General features: G+C 37.9%; 1 protein-coding gene across 1 annotated transcript; it reads right to left on the bottom strand.

Moving 5' to 3' along the window:
- Positions 1 to 1,354: 1,354 nt before the first annotated feature.
- LOC307057035 (cytochrome c 2-like) lies at positions 1,355 to 24,144 on the bottom strand (the record flags this gene model as incomplete). Its single annotated transcript, XM_079710034.1, is given in 3 exon segments — positions 1,355 to 1,500; positions 23,984 to 24,015; positions 24,017 to 24,144. Coding segments are annotated over 3 exon segments (306 nt in total).
- Positions 24,145 to 24,211: the final 67 nt, after the last annotated feature.

Below are 24,211 nucleotides of genomic sequence, written 5' to 3' on the forward strand. Positions count from 1 at the left end.
CCTAAGGCCCTCTCTTGGCCCACAGGGACACACTCTCCTATTCAACACCAGCCCTGGGCTCCAGGAGGAGTTCATTCTCTCCCACTTGCCAGAGCATGAAGACTGATACCAGGCACTTAAATGATTTAGAGGAACCTTCTGGAAATCACAGCTTTTTCAACCACATTCCCCTCACTTTGGAAACTTTCTGACAGGAACGTCTTCTCGGTAGTGGCATTTGCTAATAAGTTAACTAGCTAACATATTCCTATGATATGCTGAAAAGTCACCAAGAATTGCAGTAGAAGATCTAGGTTTTGGTTCTGGCACCAGATCTTTCTAAGTCTCACTGTAGAAGGTAAACGTCACCGTACAGAGGTGTTGCTGAGAAGTGGAAATGCGATAAGGAATATCTTATCCTCACCCATAATGACCCTGACCAGGCCATTATCCACCTCTGCGGTACGGAAACAGCTTCTCTTTGTATGGGGCCGTGTCGTTTGGGTGACAGAGTACTTGTAGGATTTCAAAGCCACTTCAGGGGCCATCTCAGAGCCACTGTTCCCTTCCACACGGGCCCTGTTGTGGACCTGCCCCACCATGCCTCATTCCCACTTACTGTGAAGTGGGAGGTCTTTCACATTTAGGGTGAGGGTTGTTTTTCTTTCTCCCTCTCTCTCAGGGTCCCTGCTATCCCTCCCTACAGTCCAGCCTTATATTACTCAGGATTAGAAGGGCATCTTAAAAAGATTAATTCAGAAAAAGAATGTTATGTGATATAAATGCATATTAACATGGAACATGCTTTTCTCCTCTCTAGGTTTTATTTTATGTCACCCATGGTTAACAATTGCCTTTTTTTCCCCAATAATATTCCTAAGATAAGATCACATATTTGACTTCATCTTCCCTACTTTTTTTCCCTTAAAGTTACTTTAAGTATTGTTTATAATAAAAGGCAAACATATAACCAAACAGCTTAATGAAAATTAAACCTAATGTCTGCTACATTTACATTTAAATTGCAGAGAAATAAGTATGTGGAAGCTATCTCCATCATCAACAGCAGTTGCTAGGCCTATAAAATATTTGTGCATGTAGAGACGACTGAAGAGCAATGTTTCAGTTTCCTTCCCTCTCTTCCTCCATCCTGACCTTGTCCACATCCTTAGCAACCAGATAAAATCAAGTTCAGACTCTGAAGGACATTTGGTCAGTAGATTACACACAATCAAAAATATCAACTTTTATTTTAAAATGTTAAACTTACTACAAGTTGATCAGGAAAGGTCAAATATGACCTCTTCAAACATGCAATATTTGAAATTGGAAAAATTTGGCTTATAACTAATAATTTTTAAGTTGTAAGAGCATTTCATGAAGATGTTGCCTGCTTCAAATACTCAATAAGATCTTCTCTCCCACTCTTTTTAAGACCAGCAAAGACCATTTTAGTTCCAGGGATATATTTCTTTGGGTTCTCCAAATATTCCATCAGAGTCTCCTCTCCCCAGATAACACCTATAAAGGTGAAAATAAGTTTTAAGTTTGTGAAGTTACATTTGTAAGGTTTACTTTCTGATGTGACCCACATTTGTGAACAAAAGATTACTCCTGGACTCAGTAGGAAGGTTATTATAACTGAGAATACTTAGTTTCTGACCTACAAGAAAATTCCAAAATTAGTCTTCGGTGATCTACTCTTGGGCTTCTTTGTAGAAATCCAATGCTGTTTAAGATTATCTAAGGTACACCAATGAACTACCAACCCAGACATGTTGGGCCTAAGGAGTACACCATCCTCCTAGAATCACAGAGAATTCCTTCTATCTTAGAGATCAATTAACCCAAATCCTCATTTTGCAGATGAGTAAATGATGACCCAAAGAGAGGATAATAACTTACCCTAAGATGACAAGGCTACACAGAGTAAAGAACTGGTGACTAGTAACTTATATTTCTGTGTTTTTTTGTTTCTCTTTTTCCCAATCACACCAAGCTGCCTCTGTCAGGATCTCTATCAAAAACCTATGGGGCTTCCCTGGTGGCACAGTGGTTGAGAGTCCGCCTGCCGATGCAGGGGATGCGGGTTCATGCCCCGGTCTGGGAAGATCCCACATGCCGCGGAGCGGCTAGGCCCGTGAGGCATGGCCGCTGAGCCTGCGCGTCCGGAGCCTGTGCTCCGCAATGGGAGAGGCCACAACAGTGAGAGGCCCGCATACCGCAAAAAAAAAAAAAAAACCTATGATTTCAGGAATCCAGTTTTACAATGAGAGAGAGAGGTTGCACCCAATGTTTTTCCTTTCTAAAGCCAGTTGAAGAGAACATGAACAAAGAGAACAGAAATGCTAGTTCCACTTTCAATAAAATTTTTGAGTGAGTACCTCTACCACCAAACTTGATACACTTAGAAGACTACCAAGGACAGAAAACCTGGACCAGAGTGAGAGGACACTTCTCACTAATTTCGAAAGAAGAGAAAAGTTCTCCAAAATAGGTGACAAATCCTGAGGGGCAGGGTCATAACTCTCTGTTGGGCCCAAAAAGAGTAGAGGACATAGTGGCTGGCTGTGAAAGTCTCCCTCAATTCAATTGGATACCATGGAGGGCCAGGGGAGCCAGGAGCAAAGAAGAAAACACATCTTCAAAAGAATGATTCTACCTTGTTATAGGATAAAAGAGAAACTTGAGGGGTTGGATAACCCTGGAGCTGCCAGTCTTTGTCAGCTGAAGAGCCAAATAACCCTGCAGCAAACATACACACATACACATAGCTCTAACACATAACTGTGGGTGAGGAAGATCTTATAACCAACTGGAACACTCAAACCCTCACTCTTACTGTCCTTCTGCAAATAACCAATCAAGGACAAATTGTCCTAACCAAAAGATGAATAGCAATCAGAAAGGAATCACCATGAAAAAGTACTGAAAACACACACACAACATACACACACACAGCAGAAAGGAATAGAAAAAAAAGTTAAATGAAAAATACACAACAAAAATTATATACACTAAGCAGAAAAAATCAGGAGCACATTCCCATGGATTCAGAAAAGGTCTTTATTATTTGTAATGAGGTGGATGGACCTAGAGTCTGTCATACAGAGTGAAGTAAGTCAGAAAGAGAAAAACAAATACCATATGCTAAAGCACATATATGGACTCTAAAAACATGGTACTGGGACTTACCCAGTGGTACAGTGGTTAAGAATCCACCAGCCAAAACAGGGGACACGGGCCCTGGCCCGGGAAGATCCCACCTGCCGTGGAGCAACTAAGCCCATGCACCACAACTACTGAGCCTGTGCTCTAGAGCTCGTGAGACACAACTACTCAGCCCACGTGCCACAGCTACTGAAGTCTCTGTGCCTACAGCCCACGCTTCACAACAAGAGAACCCACAGCAACAAGAAGCCAGTGCACTGCAACAAAGAGTAGCTCCCACTCAGTGCAAGTAGAGAAGGCCTGCACACAGCAACAAGGACCCAGTGCAGCCAAAAATGAACAAATTTATTTTTAAAAAATAAATAAATTTATTTTTTAAAAAAATAAATAGGGCTTCCCTGGTGGCACAGTGGGTGAGAGTCCGCCTGTCAATGCAGGGGACGCGGGTTCATGCCCCAGTCTGGGAGGATCCCGCGTGCCGCGGAGCGGCTGGGCCCATGAGCCATGGCCGCTGGGCCTGCGCGTCCGGAGCCTGTGCTCCGCAACGGGAGAGGCCACTGCAGTGAGAGGCCCGCGTACCGCAAAAAAAAAAAAAAAGAAAGAAAATAAATAAATAAATAAATAAATATTAATAAATAAATAAATAAATTTTTAAATAAATTAATTAATTAATATGGGGACCTTCAAGATGATGGAGGAGTAAGATGTGGCAATCACCTTCCTCCCCACAAATACATCAGAAATACACCTACATGTGGAACAGCACCTACAGAACACCTACGGAACGCTGGTAGAAGACCTCAGACTTCCCAAAAGGCAAGAAACTCCCCCACATACCTGGGTAGGTCAAAAGAAAAAAGAAAAAAACAGAGACAAAAGAACAGGGACGGGACCTGCACCTCAGGGAGAGAGCTGTGAAAGAGGAAAAGTTTCCACACACTAGGAAGCCCCTTCACTGGTGGAGACGATGGGCGGGGGGGGGAAGCTTCAGAGCCATGAAGAAGAGCGCAGCAACAGGGGTGCAGAAGGCAAAGCAGAGAGATTCCCACACAGAGGATGGGTGCCGACCAGCACTCACCAGCCCGAGAGGCTTGTCTCCTCACCCGCCAGGGCAGGTGGGGGCTGGGAGCTGAGGCTCGGGCTTCGAAGGTCAGATCTCAGAGAGAGGACTGGGGTTGGCTGCAAGAACACAGCCTGAAGGAGGATAGTGCGCCACAGCTAGCTGAGACGGAGTCCAGGAAAACCTCTGGACCTGCCTAAGAGGCAAGAGACCACTGTTTCGGGGTGCGCAAGGAGAGGGGATTCAGAGCTCCGCCTAAACAAGCTCCAGTGACGGGGCGAGCGCGGCTAACAGCACAGACACCAGAGACGGGCATGAAATGCTAAGGCTGCTGCTGCAGCCACCAAGAAGCCTGTGTGCAAGCACAGGTCAGTATCCACATCTCCCCACCCATGAGCCTGTGCAGCCCGCCACCGCCAGGGTCCCGTGACCCAGGGACCACTTCTCGAGGCGAGGCGAACACACAGCGCGCCTCAGGCTGTAGCAACGTCACGCCGGCCTCTGCTGCCTCAAGCTCACCCCGCATTCCGTACCCCTCCCTCCCCCAAGCCTGAGGGAGCCAGAGCCCCCGAATCAGCTGCTACTTTAACCCCATAATATCTGAGCGGGAACAGACGCCTTCAGGCGACCTACATGCAGAGGCGGGGCCAAATGCAAAGCTGAACCCCAGAAGCTGTGAGAACAAGAAGACAAAGGGAAATCTCTCCCAGCAGCCTCAGGAGCAGCAGATTAAATCTCCACAATCACCTTGATGTACTTGGCATCTGTGGAATAGACAAGGAATCATCCCAAAACGGAGGCGGTGGACTTTGGGAGCAACTATAGACTTGAGGTTTGCTTTCTGCATCTAATTTGTTTCTAGTTGTATGTTTATCTTAGTTTAGTATTTAGAGCTTATTATCATTGGTAGATTTGTTTATTGATTTGGTTGCTCTCTTCCTTTTTTGTTTTTATAACATATATATATTTTTTCCTTTTTCTCTTTTTGTGAGTGTGTAACTGTATTCTTCTTTGTGTGATTTTCTCTGTGTAGGTTTGCTTTTACCATTTCTCCTAGGGTCCTGCCTGTCTGGTTGTTTTTCTTAGTATAGTTTTTAGTGCTTGTTATGATTGGTGGATTTGTTTTATGGTTTGGTCTCTCTCTTCTTTCTTTCTTTTATTATATTTTTAAATTTTAACAATATTTTTTATTTTAATAACTTTATTTTAATTTATTTCTTTTCTTTTCTTCTTTTTTTCTTTCTTTCTTTTTCTCCCGTTTCTTCTGAGCCGTGTGACTTACAAGGTTTTGGTGCTACAGCCAGGTGTCAGGCCTGAGCCTCTGAGGTGGGAGAGCTGAGTTCAGGACATTGATCCACCAAAGACCTCCCGGCCACGTGTAATAGCAAACAGCCAAAGCTCACCCAGAGATCTCCATCCCAACGCTAAGACCCAGCTCCACTCAACAACCAGCAAGCTACAGTGCTGGACACACTATGGAAACCAACTAGCAAGACAGGAACACAACCCCACCCATTAGCAGAGAGGCTGCCTAAAATCATAATAAGGTCACAGACACCCCAAAACACACCACCGGACATGGTCCTGCCCACCAAAAACACAAGATCCAGCCCCATCCACCAGAACACAGGCACCAGTCCCCTGCACCAGGAAGCCTACACAACCCACAGAACCAACCTTACCCACTGGGGGCAAACACCAAAAACAATAGGAACTATGAACCTGCAGCCTGCAAAAAGGAGACCCCAAAGACAGTAAGTTAAGCAATATGAGAACACAGAGAAAAACACAGCAGATGAAGGAGCAAGGTAAAAACCCACCAGACCAAACAAATGAAGAGGAAATAGGAAGTTTACATGAAAAAGAATTCAGAATAATGATAGTAAAGATGATCCAAAATCTTGGAACCAGAATGGAAAAAATACAAGAAACATTTAACAAGGACCTAGAAGAACAATAGAGCAAACAAACAATGATGAACAACACAATAAATGGAATTAGAAATTCTCTAGAAGGAATCAATAGCAGAATAACTGAGGCAGAAGAACAGATAAGTGACCTGGAAGATAAAATAGTGGAAATAACTACTGCAGAACAGAATAAAGAAAAAAGAATGAAAAGAATTGAGACAGTCTCAGAGACCCCTAGGACAACATTAAATGTAACAACATTCAAATTATAGGGGTCCCAGAAGAAGAAGAGAGAAAGAAAGGGACTGAGAAAATATTTGAAGAGATTATACTTGAAAACTTCCCAAATACGGGAAGGAAAATAATCAATCAAGTCCAGAAGCGCAGAGAGTCCCATACAGGATAAATCCAAGGAGAAACACACCAAGACACATGTTAATCAAACTATCAAAAATTAAATACAAAGAAAAAATATTAAAATTAGCAAGGGAAAAACAACAAATAACATACAAGGGAATCCCCATAAGGTTAACAGTTGATCTCTCAGCAGAAACTCTGCAAGCCAGAAGGGAGTGGCAGGACATACTGAAAGTGATGAAAGAGAAAAACCTACAACCAAGATTACTCTACCCAGCAAGGATCTCATTCAGATTCGACAGAGAAATTAAAATCTTTACAGACAAGCAAAAGCTAAGAGAATTCAGCACCACCAAACCAGCTTTACAAGAAATGCTAAAGGAACTTCTCTAGGCAGGAAACACAGAGAAGGAAAAGACCTACAATTACAAACACAAAACAATTAACAAAATGGTAACAGGAACACACATATCAATAACTACCAAAAATGTAAATGGATTAAATGCTCCAACCAAAAGACATAGACTGGCTGAATGGATACAAAAACAACACCTGTATAATGCTGTCTACAAGAGACCCACTTCAGACCTAGGGACACATACAGACTGAAAGTGGGGGGATGGAAAAAGATATTCCATACAAATGGAAATCAAAAGAAAGCTGGAATAGCGATTTTCTTATCAGACAAAATAGACTTTAAAAAAAGACTATTACAAGAGACAAAGAAGGACACTACATAATGATCAAGGGATTAACCCAATAAGATATAACAACTGTAAATATTTATTCACCCAACATAGGAACACCTCAATACATAAGGCCATAAAAGGGGAAATTGACATTAAGACAATCATAGTAGGGGACTTTAACACCCCACTTTCACCAAAGCACAGGTTATCCAAAATGAAAATAAATAAGGAAACACAGGCTTTAGATGATACATTAAACAAGATGGACTTAATTGATATTTATATGACATTCCATCCAAACACAACAGAATACACTTTCTTCTCAAGGGCTCATGGAACATTCCACATGATAGATCATACCTTGGGCCACAAATCAACCCTTGGTAAATTTTAGAAAATTGAAATCATATCAAGTATCTTTTCTGACCATAATGCTGTGAGACTAGATATCAATCACAGGAAAAACACTGAAAAATACAAACACATGGAGGCTAAACAATACACTACTAAATAAGCAAGAGATCACTGAAGAAATCCAAAAGGAGATCAAAAAATACCTAGAAACAAATGACAATGAAAACACGACAACCCAAAACGTATGGGATGCAGAAAAAGCATTTCTAAGAGGGAGGTTTATAGCAATACCATCCTACTTTAAGAAACAAGAAACATCCCAAATAAACAACCTAAACTTACACCTAAAGCAATTAGAAAAGAAGAAAAAAAACCCCAATATCAGCAGAAGGAAAGAAATCATAAAGATGAGATCAGAAATAAATGAAAAAGAAATGAAGGAAACAATAACAAAGATCAATAAAACTAAAAGCTGGTTCTTTGAGAAGATAAACAAAATTGATAAACCACTAGCGAGACTCATCAAGAAAGAAAGGGAGAAGAGTCAAATCAACAGAATTAGAAAATGAAAAAGGAGAAGTAAAAACAGACACTGGAGAAATACAAATGATTATGAGAGATTACTACAAGTAACTATATGCCAAAAAATTGGACACCCTGGAAGAAATGGACAAATTCTTAGAAAAGCACAACCTTCCGAGACTGAACCAGGAAGAAACAGAAAATATAAACAGACCAATCACAAGCACTGAAATTGAAACTGTGATTAAAAATCTTCCAACAAACAAAAGCCCAGGACCAGATGGTTTCACAGGCGAATTCTATCAAACATTCAGAGAAGACCTAACACCTATCCTTCTCAAACTCTTCCAAAATATAGCAGAGGGAGGAACACTCCCAAACTCATTCTACAAGGCCACCATCACCCTGATACCAAAACCAGACAAAGATGTCACAAAAAAAGAAACCTACAGGCCAATATCACTGATGAACATAGATGCAAAAATCCTCAACAAAATACTAGCAAACAGAATCCAACAACACGTTAAAATGATCATACACCATGATCAAGTGGGATTTATGCCAGGAATGCAAGGATTCTTCAATGTATGCAAATCAATCAATGTGATAAACCATATTAACAAATTGAAAGAGAAAAACCACATGATCATCTCAACAGGTGCAGAAAAAGCTTTCGACAAAATTCTACACCCATTTACAATAAAAACCCTCCAGAGAGTAGGCATAGAGGGAACTACCCTCAACATAATAAAGGCCATATATGACAAACCCACAGCCAACATCATTCTCAATGGTGAAAAATTGAAACCATTTCCAATAAAATCAGGAACAAGACAAGGTTGCCCACTCTCACCACTATTATTCGACATAGTTTTGGAAGTTTTAGCCACAGCAATCAGAGAAGAAAAAGAAATTAAAGGAATCCAAATCAGAAAAGAAAAGTAAAACTGTCACTGTTTGCAGATAACATGATACAATACAAGGAGAATCCTAACAATGCTACCAGAAAACTACTAGAGCTAATCAATGAATTTGGTAAAGTAGCAGGATACAAAATTAATGCACAGAAATCTCTTGCATTCCTATACCCTAATGATGAAAAACCTGAAAGAGAAATTAAGGAAACACTCCCATTTACCACTGCAACACGAAGAATAAAATACCTAGGAATAAACCTACCTTAGGAGACAAAAGACCTATATGCAGAAAACTATAAGACACTGATGAAAGAAATTAAAGATGATCCAAACAGATGGAGAGATATACCATATTCTTGGATTGGAAGAATCAACATTGTGAAAATGACTATACTACCCAAAGCAATCTACAGATTCAATGCAATACCTATCAAACTATCAAATGGCATTTTTCACAGAAGTAGAACAAAAAATTTCACAATTTTTATGGAAACAACAGACCCCGAAAAGCCAAAGCTATCTTGAGAAAGAAACATGGAGCTGGAGCAATCAGGCTCCCTGACTTCCAACTATACTACAAAGCTACAGTAATCAAGACAGTATGGTACTGGCACAAAAACAGAAGTATAGACCAACAGAACAGGAAAGAAAGCCCAGAGATAAACCCACACACATATGGTCACCTTATCTTTGATAAAGGAGGCAATGGAGAAAAGACAGCCTCTTCAGTAAGTGGTTCTGGCAAAACTGGACAACTACATGTAAAAGAATGAAATTAGAACACTCCTTAACATTATATACAAGAATAAACTCAAAATGGATTAAAGACCTAAATGTAAGGCCAGACACTATAAAACACTTAGAGGAAAACATATGCAGAACACTCTGTGACATAAATCACAGCAGGATCCCTTTTGACCCACCTCCTAGAGAAGGGGAAATAAAAAAATAAATAAACAAATAGGACCTAATGAAACTTCAAAGCTTTTGCACAGCAAAGGAAACCATAAACAAGACGAAAAAACAATCCTCAGAATGGGAGAAAGTATTTGCAAATGAAGCAACTGACAAAGGATTAATCTCCAAAACATACAAGCAGCTCATGCAGCTCAATATCAAAAAAAGAAACAACCCAATCCTAAAATGGGCAGGAGACCTAAATAGACATTTCTCCAAAGAAGATATATAGACTCCCAACAAAAACATGAAAGGATGCTCAACATCACTAATCATTACAGAAATGCAAATCAAAACTACAATGAGGTATCACCTCACACCAGTCAGAATGGCTATCATCAAAAAATCTACAAACAATTAATGCTGGAGACAGTGTGGAGAAAAGGGAACCCTGTTGCATTGTTGGTGGGAATGAAGGACAGTATGGAGGTTCCTTAAAAACTTAAGATAGAACTACCATATGACCCAGCAATTCCACTACTGGGCATATACCCTGAGAAAACCATAATTTAGAAAGTGTCATGTACCACAATGTTCATTGCAGCTCTATTTACAATAGCCAGGACACAGAAGCAACCTAAGTGTCCATCGACAGATGAATGGATAAAGAAGATGTGGCATATATGTACAATAGAATATTACTCAGCCATAAAACAAAAGGAAACTGAGTTATGTGTAGTGAGTAGGATGGACCTAGAGTCTGTCATAGAGTGTGAAGTAAGTCAGAAAGAGAAAAACAAATACCGTATGCTAACACATATATACAGAATCTAAAAAAAGAGAAAATGGTTCTGAAGAACCTAGAGGCCAGACAGGAATAAAGACACAGAGATAGAGAATGGACTTGAGGGCACAGGGAGGGGGAAGGGTAAGCTGGGACGAAGTGAGAGAGTAGCATGGACATATCTACACCACCAAATGTGAAACAGATAGCTTGTGGGAAGCAGCCGCATCGCACAGGGAGATCAGCTTGGTTCTTTGTGACCACCTAGAGGGGTGGCACAGGGAGGGTGGGAGGGAGACGCAAGAGAGAGGGGATATGGGGATATATGTATACATATAGCTGACTCATTTTGTTATACAGCAGAAACGAACACACCATTGTAAAGCAATTATACTCCAATAAAGATGTTAAAAAATAAAATAAAATAAATAAAAGTAAATAAATAAAAATTAAAAGACAGTACTGATGAACCTAGTGGCAAGGCAGGAATAAAGACACAGATGTCGAGAACGGACTTGAGGGCACAGGTGAGGAAGGGGAAGCTGGGATGAAATGAAAGAGTAGCATTGCCATATATACACCTCCAAATGTAAAATGGATGGCTAGTGGGAAGCTGCTGCATAGCACAGTGAGATCAGCTCAATGTTTTGTGACAACCTAGAGGGTTGGGATAGGGAGGGTGGGAGGCTCGAGAGGGAGGGGATATGGGCATAGATGTATACATATAGCTGATTCACTTTGTTGTACAGCAGAAACTAACACAACATTGTAAATCAATTATACTCCAATAAAGACAAAAAAAAGACTTATCAGCTAAGAAAAAAGGTCTTTATAAATCAAGGGCTTATAGCAGAGCTACAAAGGTTCAAGGAGATGATAAAACAGAAAGATATAAATGACAGCAAAAAGAATAGATAACTACTGATAGCACAATCAGGCTTGAAAATATTGATAAAAACAAAATGAGAATAAAAAGTTTAAAACAATCATAGGAAAAATAACAGATACAGAAGACATTTAGACAAAAGATATCCCAAATATGCACAACTGATGGCCCAAGTAAGATTTCTTTAATAAAAACAAATGAAATAGTATAAAATTATGAAAACATATAATTCAAGAAAACTTTCAAAAATAAAAGTCCTAAAAAACAAACAACCCAATCCAAAAATGGGCAGAAGACCTAAACAGACATTTCTCCAAAGAAGATATACAGATTGCCAACAAACACATGAAAGAATGCTCAACATCATTAATCATTAGAGAAATGTAACTCAAAACTACAATGCAATATCATCTCACACCGGTCAGAATGGCCATCATCAAAAAATCTACAAACAATAAATGCTGGAGAGGGTGTGGAGACAAGGGAACCCTCATACACTGTTGGTGGGAATGTAAATTGATACAGCCACTATGGAGAACAGTATGGAAGTTCCTTAAAAAACTAAAAATAGAACTACCAGATGACCCAGCAATCCCACTACTGGGCATATACGCTGAGAAAACCATAATTCAAAAAGAGTCATGTACCACAATGTTCATTGCAGCTCTATTTACAATAGCCAGCACATGGAAGCAACCTAAGTGTCCATCAACAGATGAATGGATAAAGAAGATGTGGCACATATATACAATGGAATATTGCTCAGCCATATAAAGAAACGAAATTGAGTTACAACCTAAGTGTCCATCAACAGATGAATGGATAAAGAAGATGTGGCACATATATACAATGGAATATTACTCAGCCATATAAAGAAACGAAATTGAGTTACTTGTAGTGAGGTGGATGGACCTAGAGTCTGTCATACAGTGTGAAGTAAGTCAGAAAGAGAAAAACAAATACCGTGTGCTAACACATATATACGGAATCTAAAAAAAAAAAAAAAAGGGTCATGAAGAACCTAGGGGCAAGACAGGAATAAAGACACAGACCTACTAGAGAATGGACTTGAGGACACAGGGAGTGGGAAGGGTAAGCTGGGACAAAGTGAGAGAGTGGTAGTGTATATATGGACATATATACACTACCAAATGTAAAATAGATAGCCAGTGGGAAGCATAGCACAGGGAGATCAGTTCGGTGCTTTGTGACCAGCTAGAAGGGTGGGATAGGGAGGGTGGGAGGGAGGGAGACGCAAGAGGGAAGGGATATGGGGATATATGTATATTTATAACTGATTCACTTTGTTATAAAGCAGAAACTAACACACCATTGTAATGCAATTATACTCCAATAAAAATGTTAAGAAGAAGAAGAAAAAAAAAGTCCTGAATCTGCCAACTGGAAGAACACATGTCCAGGAAAACCTGAAACAGATCAATCAAGGCTTATACACAGCCTAGTAAATTACTAAATTTCAATACGAATTTTACTGAAACTTAGGGGGAAAAGAGTAAAATAAAAATAAAACCAAGTAACTTATAATGGAAAATAATCAGGCTGGCTTCAGATTTCTCCAAAGAAAAATTCAACATGAAGCATACAAAATCCTGAGAAAGTAAAAATATCATCCAATCATTTTACGTCTAGCCAAACAATTCAAGTGTAATGGGAATCCATCGATCTTTTCAAACATCAATAACTGGGGTAATATGGCTCCAGTAATTCTTTCTTGGCATAACTACTGATAGATAATCTTCTACCAACCAAAAAATAAATATAGACACTATGGTAAAAGCTGGGAATAGGCACTAATACAATCTAAATGTAGGACAAATGTTAAAGCAACTGTGGTAATTATAGTTACATAGGATATAAATTATATGTATCATGTCAGCAGAAATAACAACATAAGTAGCTCAGTTAAGTGTATGAAAAAATTGGAGGTGGTATAACCACTTTGATTCTCTCATCCTTCAGAGTGAAGAATAGACAGATATTGCTTAAAGTAGTTAAATAAAATAATAGAGGCATACAATATAACTTAAAGTATGAATACAGCCACTAAAATTATAAAGAATAATATTACCATATAAAATTAGTTGGTAAAGGGAAAGGAATAGGGGAAGATAGGGAGACATGAATATACATAATTTCCTATCACTCATACTGGGAAGTATCCTTCTTAACTATCTGAATTTTCATATAATATAAATGGATTTCAAAATATTTTTTAAATTATTAGTACATTTATGATTTTATGTGTCCTACTGCTTATTTTAACAGATCTGACATGACAAAAGGAAAAAGATAAAAATTAATGATAATAATAAGTTAGTTCAGCTAATATGTTAACCCCATGATATGATTTCATTAAAGGCCGAAGAAGACCTGAGTCTGAATCTTAGTTATATCACTTGTTAGCACACAACCCTGGGCAAATCATGAGTTAATTCAATTTGTTTCAATTATCATTGCCCCCAAAATGCAAACAGCATATAGTTATTCAATAATATGTATAAAGTACTATTCTCAAAAGAAAAATTGTATCCATTTACTGATTTAAAAAAAAAAAAACAATACAGATGCTCAACATCACTAATCTTTAGGGAAATGCAAACCAAAACCACAAGGAGAAATCACTTCACACCCATTAGGAAAGCTATTATCAACAAACAAACAAACAAAAAACAAAATAACAAGTGTTGTCTGAGATGTGGAGAACTTGGAATCCTTATGTATTGCTGGTGGGAACATAAAATGATAGAGCCCTTATGGAAAATGGTACAGCTATCTCTCAAAAAATTAAACTCAGAATTTTCATATGATTCAGCAATTCCACTTCTGGGTATTACACCCAAAGGAAGTGAAAGCAGGAACATGAACAAATATTTATATCCCATGTTCATAGCGTCATTATTCATAATAGCCAAAATTGGAAGTAACCAGTGTGTCCATTGATTGATAAACAAAATGTGGTATATACATACAATGGAATATCATTTAGCCTTTAAATGGATGGAAATTATGACACATGGTACAACATGAATAAACCCTAAAGACATTATGCTACATGAAATAAGCTAGTCACAAGAAGACAAATACTATGTGACTACAATTATATGAGGTACCTAGAGTAGTCAAATTCAGAGACAAAATAGAATGGGGGCTTCCAGGGCCAGTTTAATGGGTACAGAGTTTCAGTTTGGGAAGATAAAAAACTTCTGGAGATGGATGGTGGTGATGGCTGCAGAACAATGTGAATGTGCTTAATGCTACAGAACTGTACACTTTAAAATGGTTAAAATGGTAAATGTTATGTTATACATATTTAGCTATAATTTTTTAAAACCACACAATATAAAATTATTGCCACAATCATGAATTTTGTAAAACTATACTCTAAGCAAGTCATATGGAACAATCTTCTTTAAAATATGAGAATTTCCTTATTCTTTTGAAAACTAAAACGGTGTAATTATTTCCAACAGAAAGACCATACATGGAAAATAAACTATGGTTGACAGTTTTCCACAATTTGTATCAAAACTGAACTACTGACTTCTTGGCTCTTCTTATCAAGTCTGTCTTTGATCAAGCTGTCCTAAAGTATTTTTTAAATCTTTATTTATTCTAAATAATATTATTTTAAAACCCTGTTCAATTAACTTAGTAAGCTACTTACATTATTTTTTCCAGCTTTACTGAGATATAATTGATATATAACATTCTGTAAGTTTAAGGTGTACAATATGTTAATTTGATACACTTATATATTGCAAAATCATTACCATAGCATTAGCAGAAACCTCCACCCCATCACATAATTACCATTTCTTCTTTGTAGTGAGAACATTTAAGATATACTCTCTTAGCAACTTTCAAGTATATAATACAGTATTATTAGCTATAATCACCATGTTATACATCAGATACCCAGAACTTGTTAATCCTATAGCTGGAAGTTTGTACCCTTTGACCAATATCTCCCCATTACCCTAACTCCCCACCCCTGGTCACTTACCCCTCTCTACTTTCAATTTTTCTAAGCTTGGCTTTTTTAGATTCCACATGTAAGTGGTATTATACAGTATTTGTCTTTCTCTGTCTGACTTATTTCACTTAGCATAATGCCCTCAAGGTTCATCCAAGTTGTTGTAAATAGCAGGATTTCTTTCTTTCTCATGGTTGAATAATATTCTATTGTGTATATACGGTACATCTTTTTTATTCATTCATCCACTGATGGACTCTTAGGATATTTCAATATCTTGGCTATTGTAAATAATGCTGTAATGAACATGGTGGTGCAGATATCTCTTCAAGATTCTGCTTTCATTTCCTTTGAATATATACCCAAAGTGGGATTACTGGATCATGTGGTAGGTCTATTTTTAACTTTTTGAGGAAACTACATATTGTTTTCCACAGTGGCTTACCAATTTGCATTCCCACCAACAGTGTAAAAGGGTTCCCTTTCCTCCACATCCTTCCCAATTGCTATTTCCTGTCTTTTGATAATAGCCATTCTAACAGGTGTAAGGTGATAATCTCACTTGAATTGCCATGATTATTAGTAATGATGTGTACCTTTTCATGTATCTGTTGGCCATCTATAAGTCTTCTTTGGAAAAATGTCTATTCAGTTCCTCTGTATATTTTTTAATCTGGTTGGTTTTTTCTCTATTGAGTTGTATGAGTTCTTTATATATTTTAGATATTTACCCCTTATCAGATATATGATTTCCAAATATGTTCTCCCATTCAGTAGGTTGCCTTTTAATTTTGTTGACTGTTTCTTTTGATGTGCAGAAGCTTTTTAGTTTAATTAGTCCCATTTATTTATTTTTGCTCTTGTTGTTTGTGCTTTTGGTGTCATATCCAGAAAACCACTGTCAAGACCAATGTCAAGGAACTTTTCCCTATGTTTTCTTCCCGAAGTTTTACGGTTTCTGGTCTTATGTTTAAATCTTTAATCCATTTCAAATTAATTTTTGTCAGTGGTGAACAATAAGAGTCCAATTTCATTCTGCTACTTATTATTCTTATGTCATTAGTAGAACTAACAAATAATTATATTATATCCCCAAATAAGTCATAAATATTAATTAAACAATCTGACTCAGGAAAATTTTATTTCTAATTATTAAATAATGTTAAAGCCAAGCTGTATACAGCCTTTTATCTTTGATAAAAACCTATAATAAAAGACATATTTGTAATAAGCTTTAATATGATTTTAAATCAATGTTAATAAGCAAAAAAGTCTTCAAAATATTGGCAGCTAGAGGGACAAATGTTAGGTTATAACTGTTCTAAAAATCAGGACTTCAAAAGTTGACTGCTCTTATAATAGGATAATAAAATAGTAAAATGACACTATAGAAAAATATTACTTTAAAAGTTAAAGAGCCATATAAATGCATACAATAAATGCAAGTTTAAGACTGATTTATTCAATAGTCTATCAATTGTAAATCTTACTGCAATAAATGCAATTCCATTCTCATACTAACTGCCTGGAGTTAGCACAGACTCCAAAGTCCCCAACAAGACTGCCTCACTTCAGACACCAGCTGCAAGTTCAGGGTCCCCAGTCCATCCAAACTTCTAACCAACTGACTATAAATTTAAGGGTTCCCAGGACTCCCTTAGGTTTTATAATTTGCAAGAACAACTCACAGAACTCAGGAAAGCACTACTTAAAAATTACAGTTTTACTATAAAGGATACAAATCAGTACCAGCTAAATGAAGAGACCCAGATGGTGAGGTCTGGGAAACTCACAAACACAGAGGTCCCTGGCCCCGGCCCTGTGGAATCATGACTCATCCCCCTCCAGTACACTGATGTGTTTACCAACCAGGAAGCTCAAGTAGAGCTTCCAGTTGAAAGTGGCCAGAGTTTTTATTGGGGTTTCATTACATAGGCATGATTGATTGAATCACTAGCCATGTGCTTGAACTCAATCTCCAGCCCCTCTCCTCTATCCTTGGAGGTCAGACTGATATCACCTAGCCCAAAGCCCCAGTTCTCTAATTACATGGTTGGTCTTTCCAGCTTGCCCAGCCCCCATCCGGAAACTATCAAGGAGCCTACTACAAGTCATCTCATTAGCATAAACACAGGCTGTAGTCCCAGAACCCAACCCTGAGTAACAAAGATGCTCCTATCACTGGGAAATTCCAAGGTTTTAGAGATCCCTCCCAGGAACCTGAGACAAAGACCAGACAATTCTTTATTATAGAATATCTACTAACCAGCATTTCTGCATATACTAAATACAATGATATTGTATTACTAACAACTACACTGATGTTTAAGAAGGTGATAAACACACTTGACTTGACAAAGATTAAATTTTATTCTATGTTGTTTTAATATAAGTATTTTTATCAATTATCTATGTATTTATTTGATATATATGTGGTCCTTTATTGTGGGTACCCCCTGAATAAAGTTATGTTGAGACCCTAACCCCTGGTACCTCAGAATGTGGCTTTATTTGGAAATAAGGTCATTGCAGGTGTGCTTAGTTAAGTTGAAAAGAGGTCACACTGAGTAAGATAGGTCTCTCAATCCAATTTTACTAGTATCCTTGTAAGAAGGCCATGTGAAGACAGAGACACACTGGGACAATATGACAATGAAGGTAGAGACTAGAGTTATGCAGCTGTAGGCCCAAAATACCAAGTTTACTGGCAAACCACCAGAAGCTAGGAAGAAGCAAGGGAAGATTGCCCTCAGGTTTCAGAAAGAGCATGGCCCTGCCAACAACTTGATTTTGCACTTCTAGCCTCCAGAACTATGAAACCATAAATTTTCACTATTTTAAGCCACCTAATTTATAGTACTTGGTTACAGGAGGCCTAGGAAACTATTACCATCCTCAAATGCTAAGATGTAGTAGTAGTGCTCTAAAACAGACTTACCATATACTCCCCACGCCATCCTAGTTTGCTTGGACACCCAAGTCTAGGAACAAATGGCTTTGCCAGCTCTCCATCCTACTAAACTGTATTGCTCTCAAGGCTTTGAGAAAATGCAAAGTATCTTATTTTCACATACACAAAAAAACTGACAATCTAGACATGTGTGAACTTTGTTTTAATCAAACCATTTGACTATCTATAAGGTTTCTTTCCCCAAAATTCCAGGTAACAAAAATTTCTTTACATCTTATCTATCTGTAGTGTAAGTAACTGACAATTAGCCTTTTTGATTGTAATGTAAGTGCTGGACATTAAGCTTTTAATTGCTGAGGCATCTCCTTCAAAGACATCCGTCTTGAATAAATGCACTGCCAGCTATACAAGTAGATAAAGAGCAAGGATGCCCACCCATGAAGTTCCCTTTTTTCCGGAAAGGCAGACCCATATAACTGACCATTTGACTGACTGGCTTGCTTTTTCCCTTCCCATGCTTTAATTCCTGCTTTTATATTTTAAATTCACCAATAAAGAGTGAACCCACAAAACCCTAGGCACCCCACTCTCAGCCCCAATAAAAGCAAAACCCCAAGCCCATGCTCTCTTTCTACCTGATACCACACTGGGTAGCCCCACACATGCTGTGTACCCTCCAGGATCTGTGAGTAATAAACTTTGTTTTTTTGTTTTGTTGTTGCTAAAGTGCGTCTTGCAATCATAATGAGAACCATAGCAATTATACTCCAATAAAGATGTTAAAAAAAAAGACTGCTGATCACAGATCATCATAGCAAGTAAAATAATAATTTAAAAGTTTAAAATATTGTGAGAATTAACAAAATGTGACAGAGACACGAAGTGAGCAAACACTGTTGGAAAAATGGTACTGAGAGACTTGCTTGGTGCAGGGTTGCCACAAACCTGCAATGTCTGAGAAGTGTAATAAAGGTATGCCTATACAAGTTTCACAAAAACAAACAAACAAACAAAAACCACAACAGGCTGAAACCAACTGCAAACACTATCTTACTAGAAACATTAACACAGGTTGAAATAAGTAGAATTCCTCTTTTGACAAAGTGTAAGCTACTATATGTGCACTCAAAAAATAATGCACAAGATGCCAACTCACCTTATTAAAGCCTTTCTCTTGCAACATGGTCTGCAAAGCTCAATCAAATGAGGTACTTTAGTCTATACGAGCACTAAAAAACCTATTAAAATTTTTTTGATACTAAATTCAAATCACTTATAAAGAGGACTTATAGCTGCCAATAATTTATATTTAAAACTTCTCCAAACACCAAACCCAGATAAAGACATCACAAGAAAATTTAAAAACCAATATCTCTAAAGCAAAAATCCTCAACAAAATACTAGCAAGCTATATCCAACTGCACTGTTAAAAGAATAACACACTAGGGCTTCCCTCGTGGCGCAGTGGTTGAAAGTCCGCCTGCCAATGCAGGGGACACGGGTTCGTGCCCCAGTCAGGGAAGATCCCACATGCCGTGGAGCGGCTGGGCCCGTGAGCCATGGCCACTGAGTCTGCGCATCTGGAGCCTGTGCTCCGCAACGGGAGAGGCCACAACAGTGAGAGGCCCGCGTACCGCACAAAAAAAAAAAAAAAAAAAAAGAATAACACACTATGACCAAGTGAGATTTATCCCAGGAATGTAAGAATGGTTCAACATAAGAAAATCAACATAATATACCACATTAACAGAGCAAAAGGAAAAAAAAACACATGATTATCTCAAGAGATGCAGAAAAAGCATTTAACAAAATCTAACACCTATTCATGATAAAAACATCCAGCAATAGAAGGGACCTTGCTTAACATGAAAAACAGGATTTATGGAAAACCGACAGCTAGCACCAAATTCAAGGTAAAAACCTGAAAGCTTTCCCTCTAAGATCAAGAACAAGACAAAGGGCTTCCTTGGTGGCACAGTGGTTAAGAATCCACCTGACAATGCAGGGGACATGGGTTCGATCCCTGGTCCAGGAAGATCCCACATGCCGCAGAGCAACTAAGCCCATGCGCCACAATTACTGAGCCTGCGCTCTAGAGCCTGCAGGCCACAACTACTGAGCCCATGTGCCACAACTAATGAAGCCCACATGCTTAGAGCCCGTGCTCCACAACACGAGAAGCCACCGCAACGAGAAGCCACCGCTACGAGAAGCCCGCACACCGCAACAAAGAGTAACCCCCGCTTGCTGCTACTAGAGAAAGCCTATGCGCAGCAACAAAGACTGAACGCAGCCAAAAATAAATAAATTAAATAAGTTAATTAAAAAAGAAACCAAAAAACAAACAAGACAAAACAAAGATGCTCACTCTCTCCAGAGCTATCCAGAATTCTACTGGAAGCCCTAGCCAGAGCAATTAGGGAAGAATAAGAAATAAAAGCTACTCAGATTGGAAAGGAAGAACTAAAACTATCTCTATTCACAGGTGACATAATTCTCTATATACAAAATTGTAAAGAATATACAGAAAATCTACTAGAGCTAATAAATGAATTTAGCAAAGTTGCACAGTACAAGATCAACATACAAAGATCAGCTGTTTCTACACACAAGCAGTGAATGATCTGAAAAGGAAATTTTAAAAACAATTCTATTAATAATAGTACCTCAAAGAATAAAATAGGTAGGAATAAATTTAATCAAGGAGATGAAAGACTTGCACACTGCAAATTACGAAATACTGCTAAATTTAAGAAGACCTAAATAATAGGAAACGCAACCCATGTTCACAGAATGTAACATTAATAGTGTAAAAATGGCAATACTCCCCAAAGCAATCTTCAGATACAATGCAATCTCTATCAAAATTCCATAGGCCTTTTTTGCAGTAATGGAAAAGGTGATCTTCAAACTCATGGAATTGCAAAGGGCCCTGAATAGCCAAAACAACACTGAAAAATAAAAACACAGTTGGAGGGCTCATCCTTCCCAATTTCAAAATTTACTACAAAGCTACAGTAATCAAAATAGTGTAGGGCTTCCCTGGTGGTGCAGTGGTTGAGAGTCTGCCTGCAGATGCAGGGGACACGGGGTTTGTGCCCCGGTCTGGGAGGATCCCACATGCTGTGGAGCGGCTGTGCCCGTGAGCCATGGCCGCTGAGCCTGCGCGTCCGGAGCCTGTGCTCCGCAACGGGAGAGGCCACAGCAGAGAGGCCCGCGTACTGCAAAAAAAAAAAAAAAAAAAAAAACAGTGTAGCACTAGTATAAGAATAGATGTACAGACAAATGAAAGAGAATTGAAAGTCCAGAAGTAAACCCTAACATATATGGCCAACTGATTTTCAACAAGGCTGTACAATGATTTTTAACCATTCAACTGTAAAAGAATCTCTTCAACAAATGGTGCTAAGAACCCTAGATAACCACATGCAAAAGAATGAAGTTGGACCACCACCTCACTCTATATAAAAAATTAATGATAATTAATTTTGGTTAATTAAAAGTAGGTCAGTGACCTAAATATCAATATGAGATAAAACTATAAAGCTATTAGAAGAAAACATAGGGTAAATCTTTATGACCTTAGATTTCATGATAGATTCTCAGATTTTACACCCAAACACAAGCAACATCAACAACAAAAATAGATAAATGAACTTCATACAAATTAAAAATCACTGTTCATCAGAAGACATTATTTTAAAAAATGAAGACAATCTACAGAATAAGAGAAAATATTTGCAAGTCACTTATTTGATAAGGGTTTAGTGTCCAGAATACATAAAAAATCTTATAACTTGACAAACAGAGGCAAACAACCCAAATAAAAAATGGGGAGAGAATATAAACAGACATTTTTCCAAGAAAATATACAAATGGCCAACAAACACATGAAACAATGCTCAGTATTATGGATCATTAAGGAAATACAAAGCAAACTCACCAGGCACCACTTCATACCCACTAGGATGGCAATTAAAAAAGAAAATGAAAGAAAAGAACAAGTGTTGGTGACTATACAGAGAAATAAGAATCCTCCTACATTGCTGATGGAAAAGTAAAATGGTGCAGCCACTGTGGAAAACAATCTGACCTTTCCTCAAAAAGTTAAACGTAGTTAACTGACCCAGCAATTCCACTCCTAGGTATAGATCTAAAGTAACTGAAAACAGGGACTTAAACACTTTTTCACAAACATTCATAGTAGCACCATTCACAATAGGTAAAAGGTGGAAACAATCCAAATGTCTATCAACTGATGAATGGATAAACAAATTGTGACATATACATACAATGGAATAATATCCAGCCATAAAAAAAGAATGAAGTATTGATACGTGCCTCAACTTCAATGAATCTTGAAAATATGCTAAGCAAAAGAAGCTAGACATAAAAGATCATGTATTACATGATTCCTCTTATATGAAATATCTGGAGTAGACAAATCCATAGAGACAGCAAATGTTACTGAATTTTACACTTTAAAATGGCTAATTGTACGTTATGTGAATTTTATCTCAATTAGAAAAATAGAAAGAAAAATAAATAAAGTAAAATAAAACAAAACAAAATAAAATAAAAACCTTCCAAACAGTGGTGTAGTAGTGATCTGAAATTTGGGCCTGTAAGAAATGCTGAGATACCAAGAACAATTTTTTTTTAAATTTTACATCTTTATTGGAATATAACTGCTTTACAATGTTGTGTCAGTTACTGCTGTACAACAAAGTGAATCAGCTATATGTATGCATATATTCCCGTATCTCCCCCCTCTTGCATCTCCCTCCCACCCTCCCTATCCCACCCCTCTAGGTGGTCACAAAGCACCAAGCTGATCTCCCTGTGCTATGCGGCTGCTTCCCACTAGCTATCTATTTTACATTTGGTAGTGTAGATATGTCCATGCCACTCTCTCACTTCATCCCAGCTTACCCTTCCCCACCCACCTTGTCCTCAAGTCCATTCTGTACACCAAGAACAGCTTAAAAACTAGAGTTGTACCCTATTTTTAAGTGAATGCTAATTATATACGTAAATATATAGAGATATAGGTATCTCCAAGAGTAATAAATTGCTTTGCAAAGATATTACAGTCTTTTGCAACCATTTTGAATTTCAATCCTAAAATTAACTGTCATCTACACATTTTCCACCAACAAAGAAATGACTGAATATACTTTTTCAAACTATATAACATTCCCCACACCCTGCTAAGAATCACTACTACAAATAAAAAATTGCCATTATGCCATTAAAACATGATTTGATTTTTTTAAATTTAGCTCATGCTTTTTCAAGATATATGTATTGCATAAAATGAAGCTCCTTGTATAGGCAAAAAACTTATGCCACAGAGGATTATTAATTTCTCTGATCAAAAAGATGACCAGTTATCCAAATACAGATCTTATGACATAAATCAATATTTCCATAATATAAACATATGAATTTCATTTTTAATTCTGCAACTTAGGAAATTATTATATCAAATCCTGTGCCTTCTTCTTTGCTACAAAGTTTCTGGTTCTCTCCAACAATTGCCTAGTTTTTACCTTTGTTTTTGTTTGCATCGGTATAAGAAAATATGTCCTATTTTTCTGCCAAAAAGGCCCCAGAGGTTTGGACCAGTCTTGTGTTTTCCACCTTTTTCCACTGTGTGGCACTGAGCACATTTTTGAACAAAGATCTTCTTGCCTGCCTCAGCATTTGCCATTTTGTTCTGCAATGAAACATTAAACCACAAACCAAAGAAAATATCTGATTTGCAAGGCTGGATAAAA

This window comes from Hyperoodon ampullatus, assembly GCF_949752795.1.
Source record: "Hyperoodon ampullatus genome assembly, chromosome: 8".
NCBI classification, from domain to species: Eukaryota; Metazoa; Chordata; class Mammalia; order Artiodactyla; family Ziphiidae; genus Hyperoodon; species Hyperoodon ampullatus.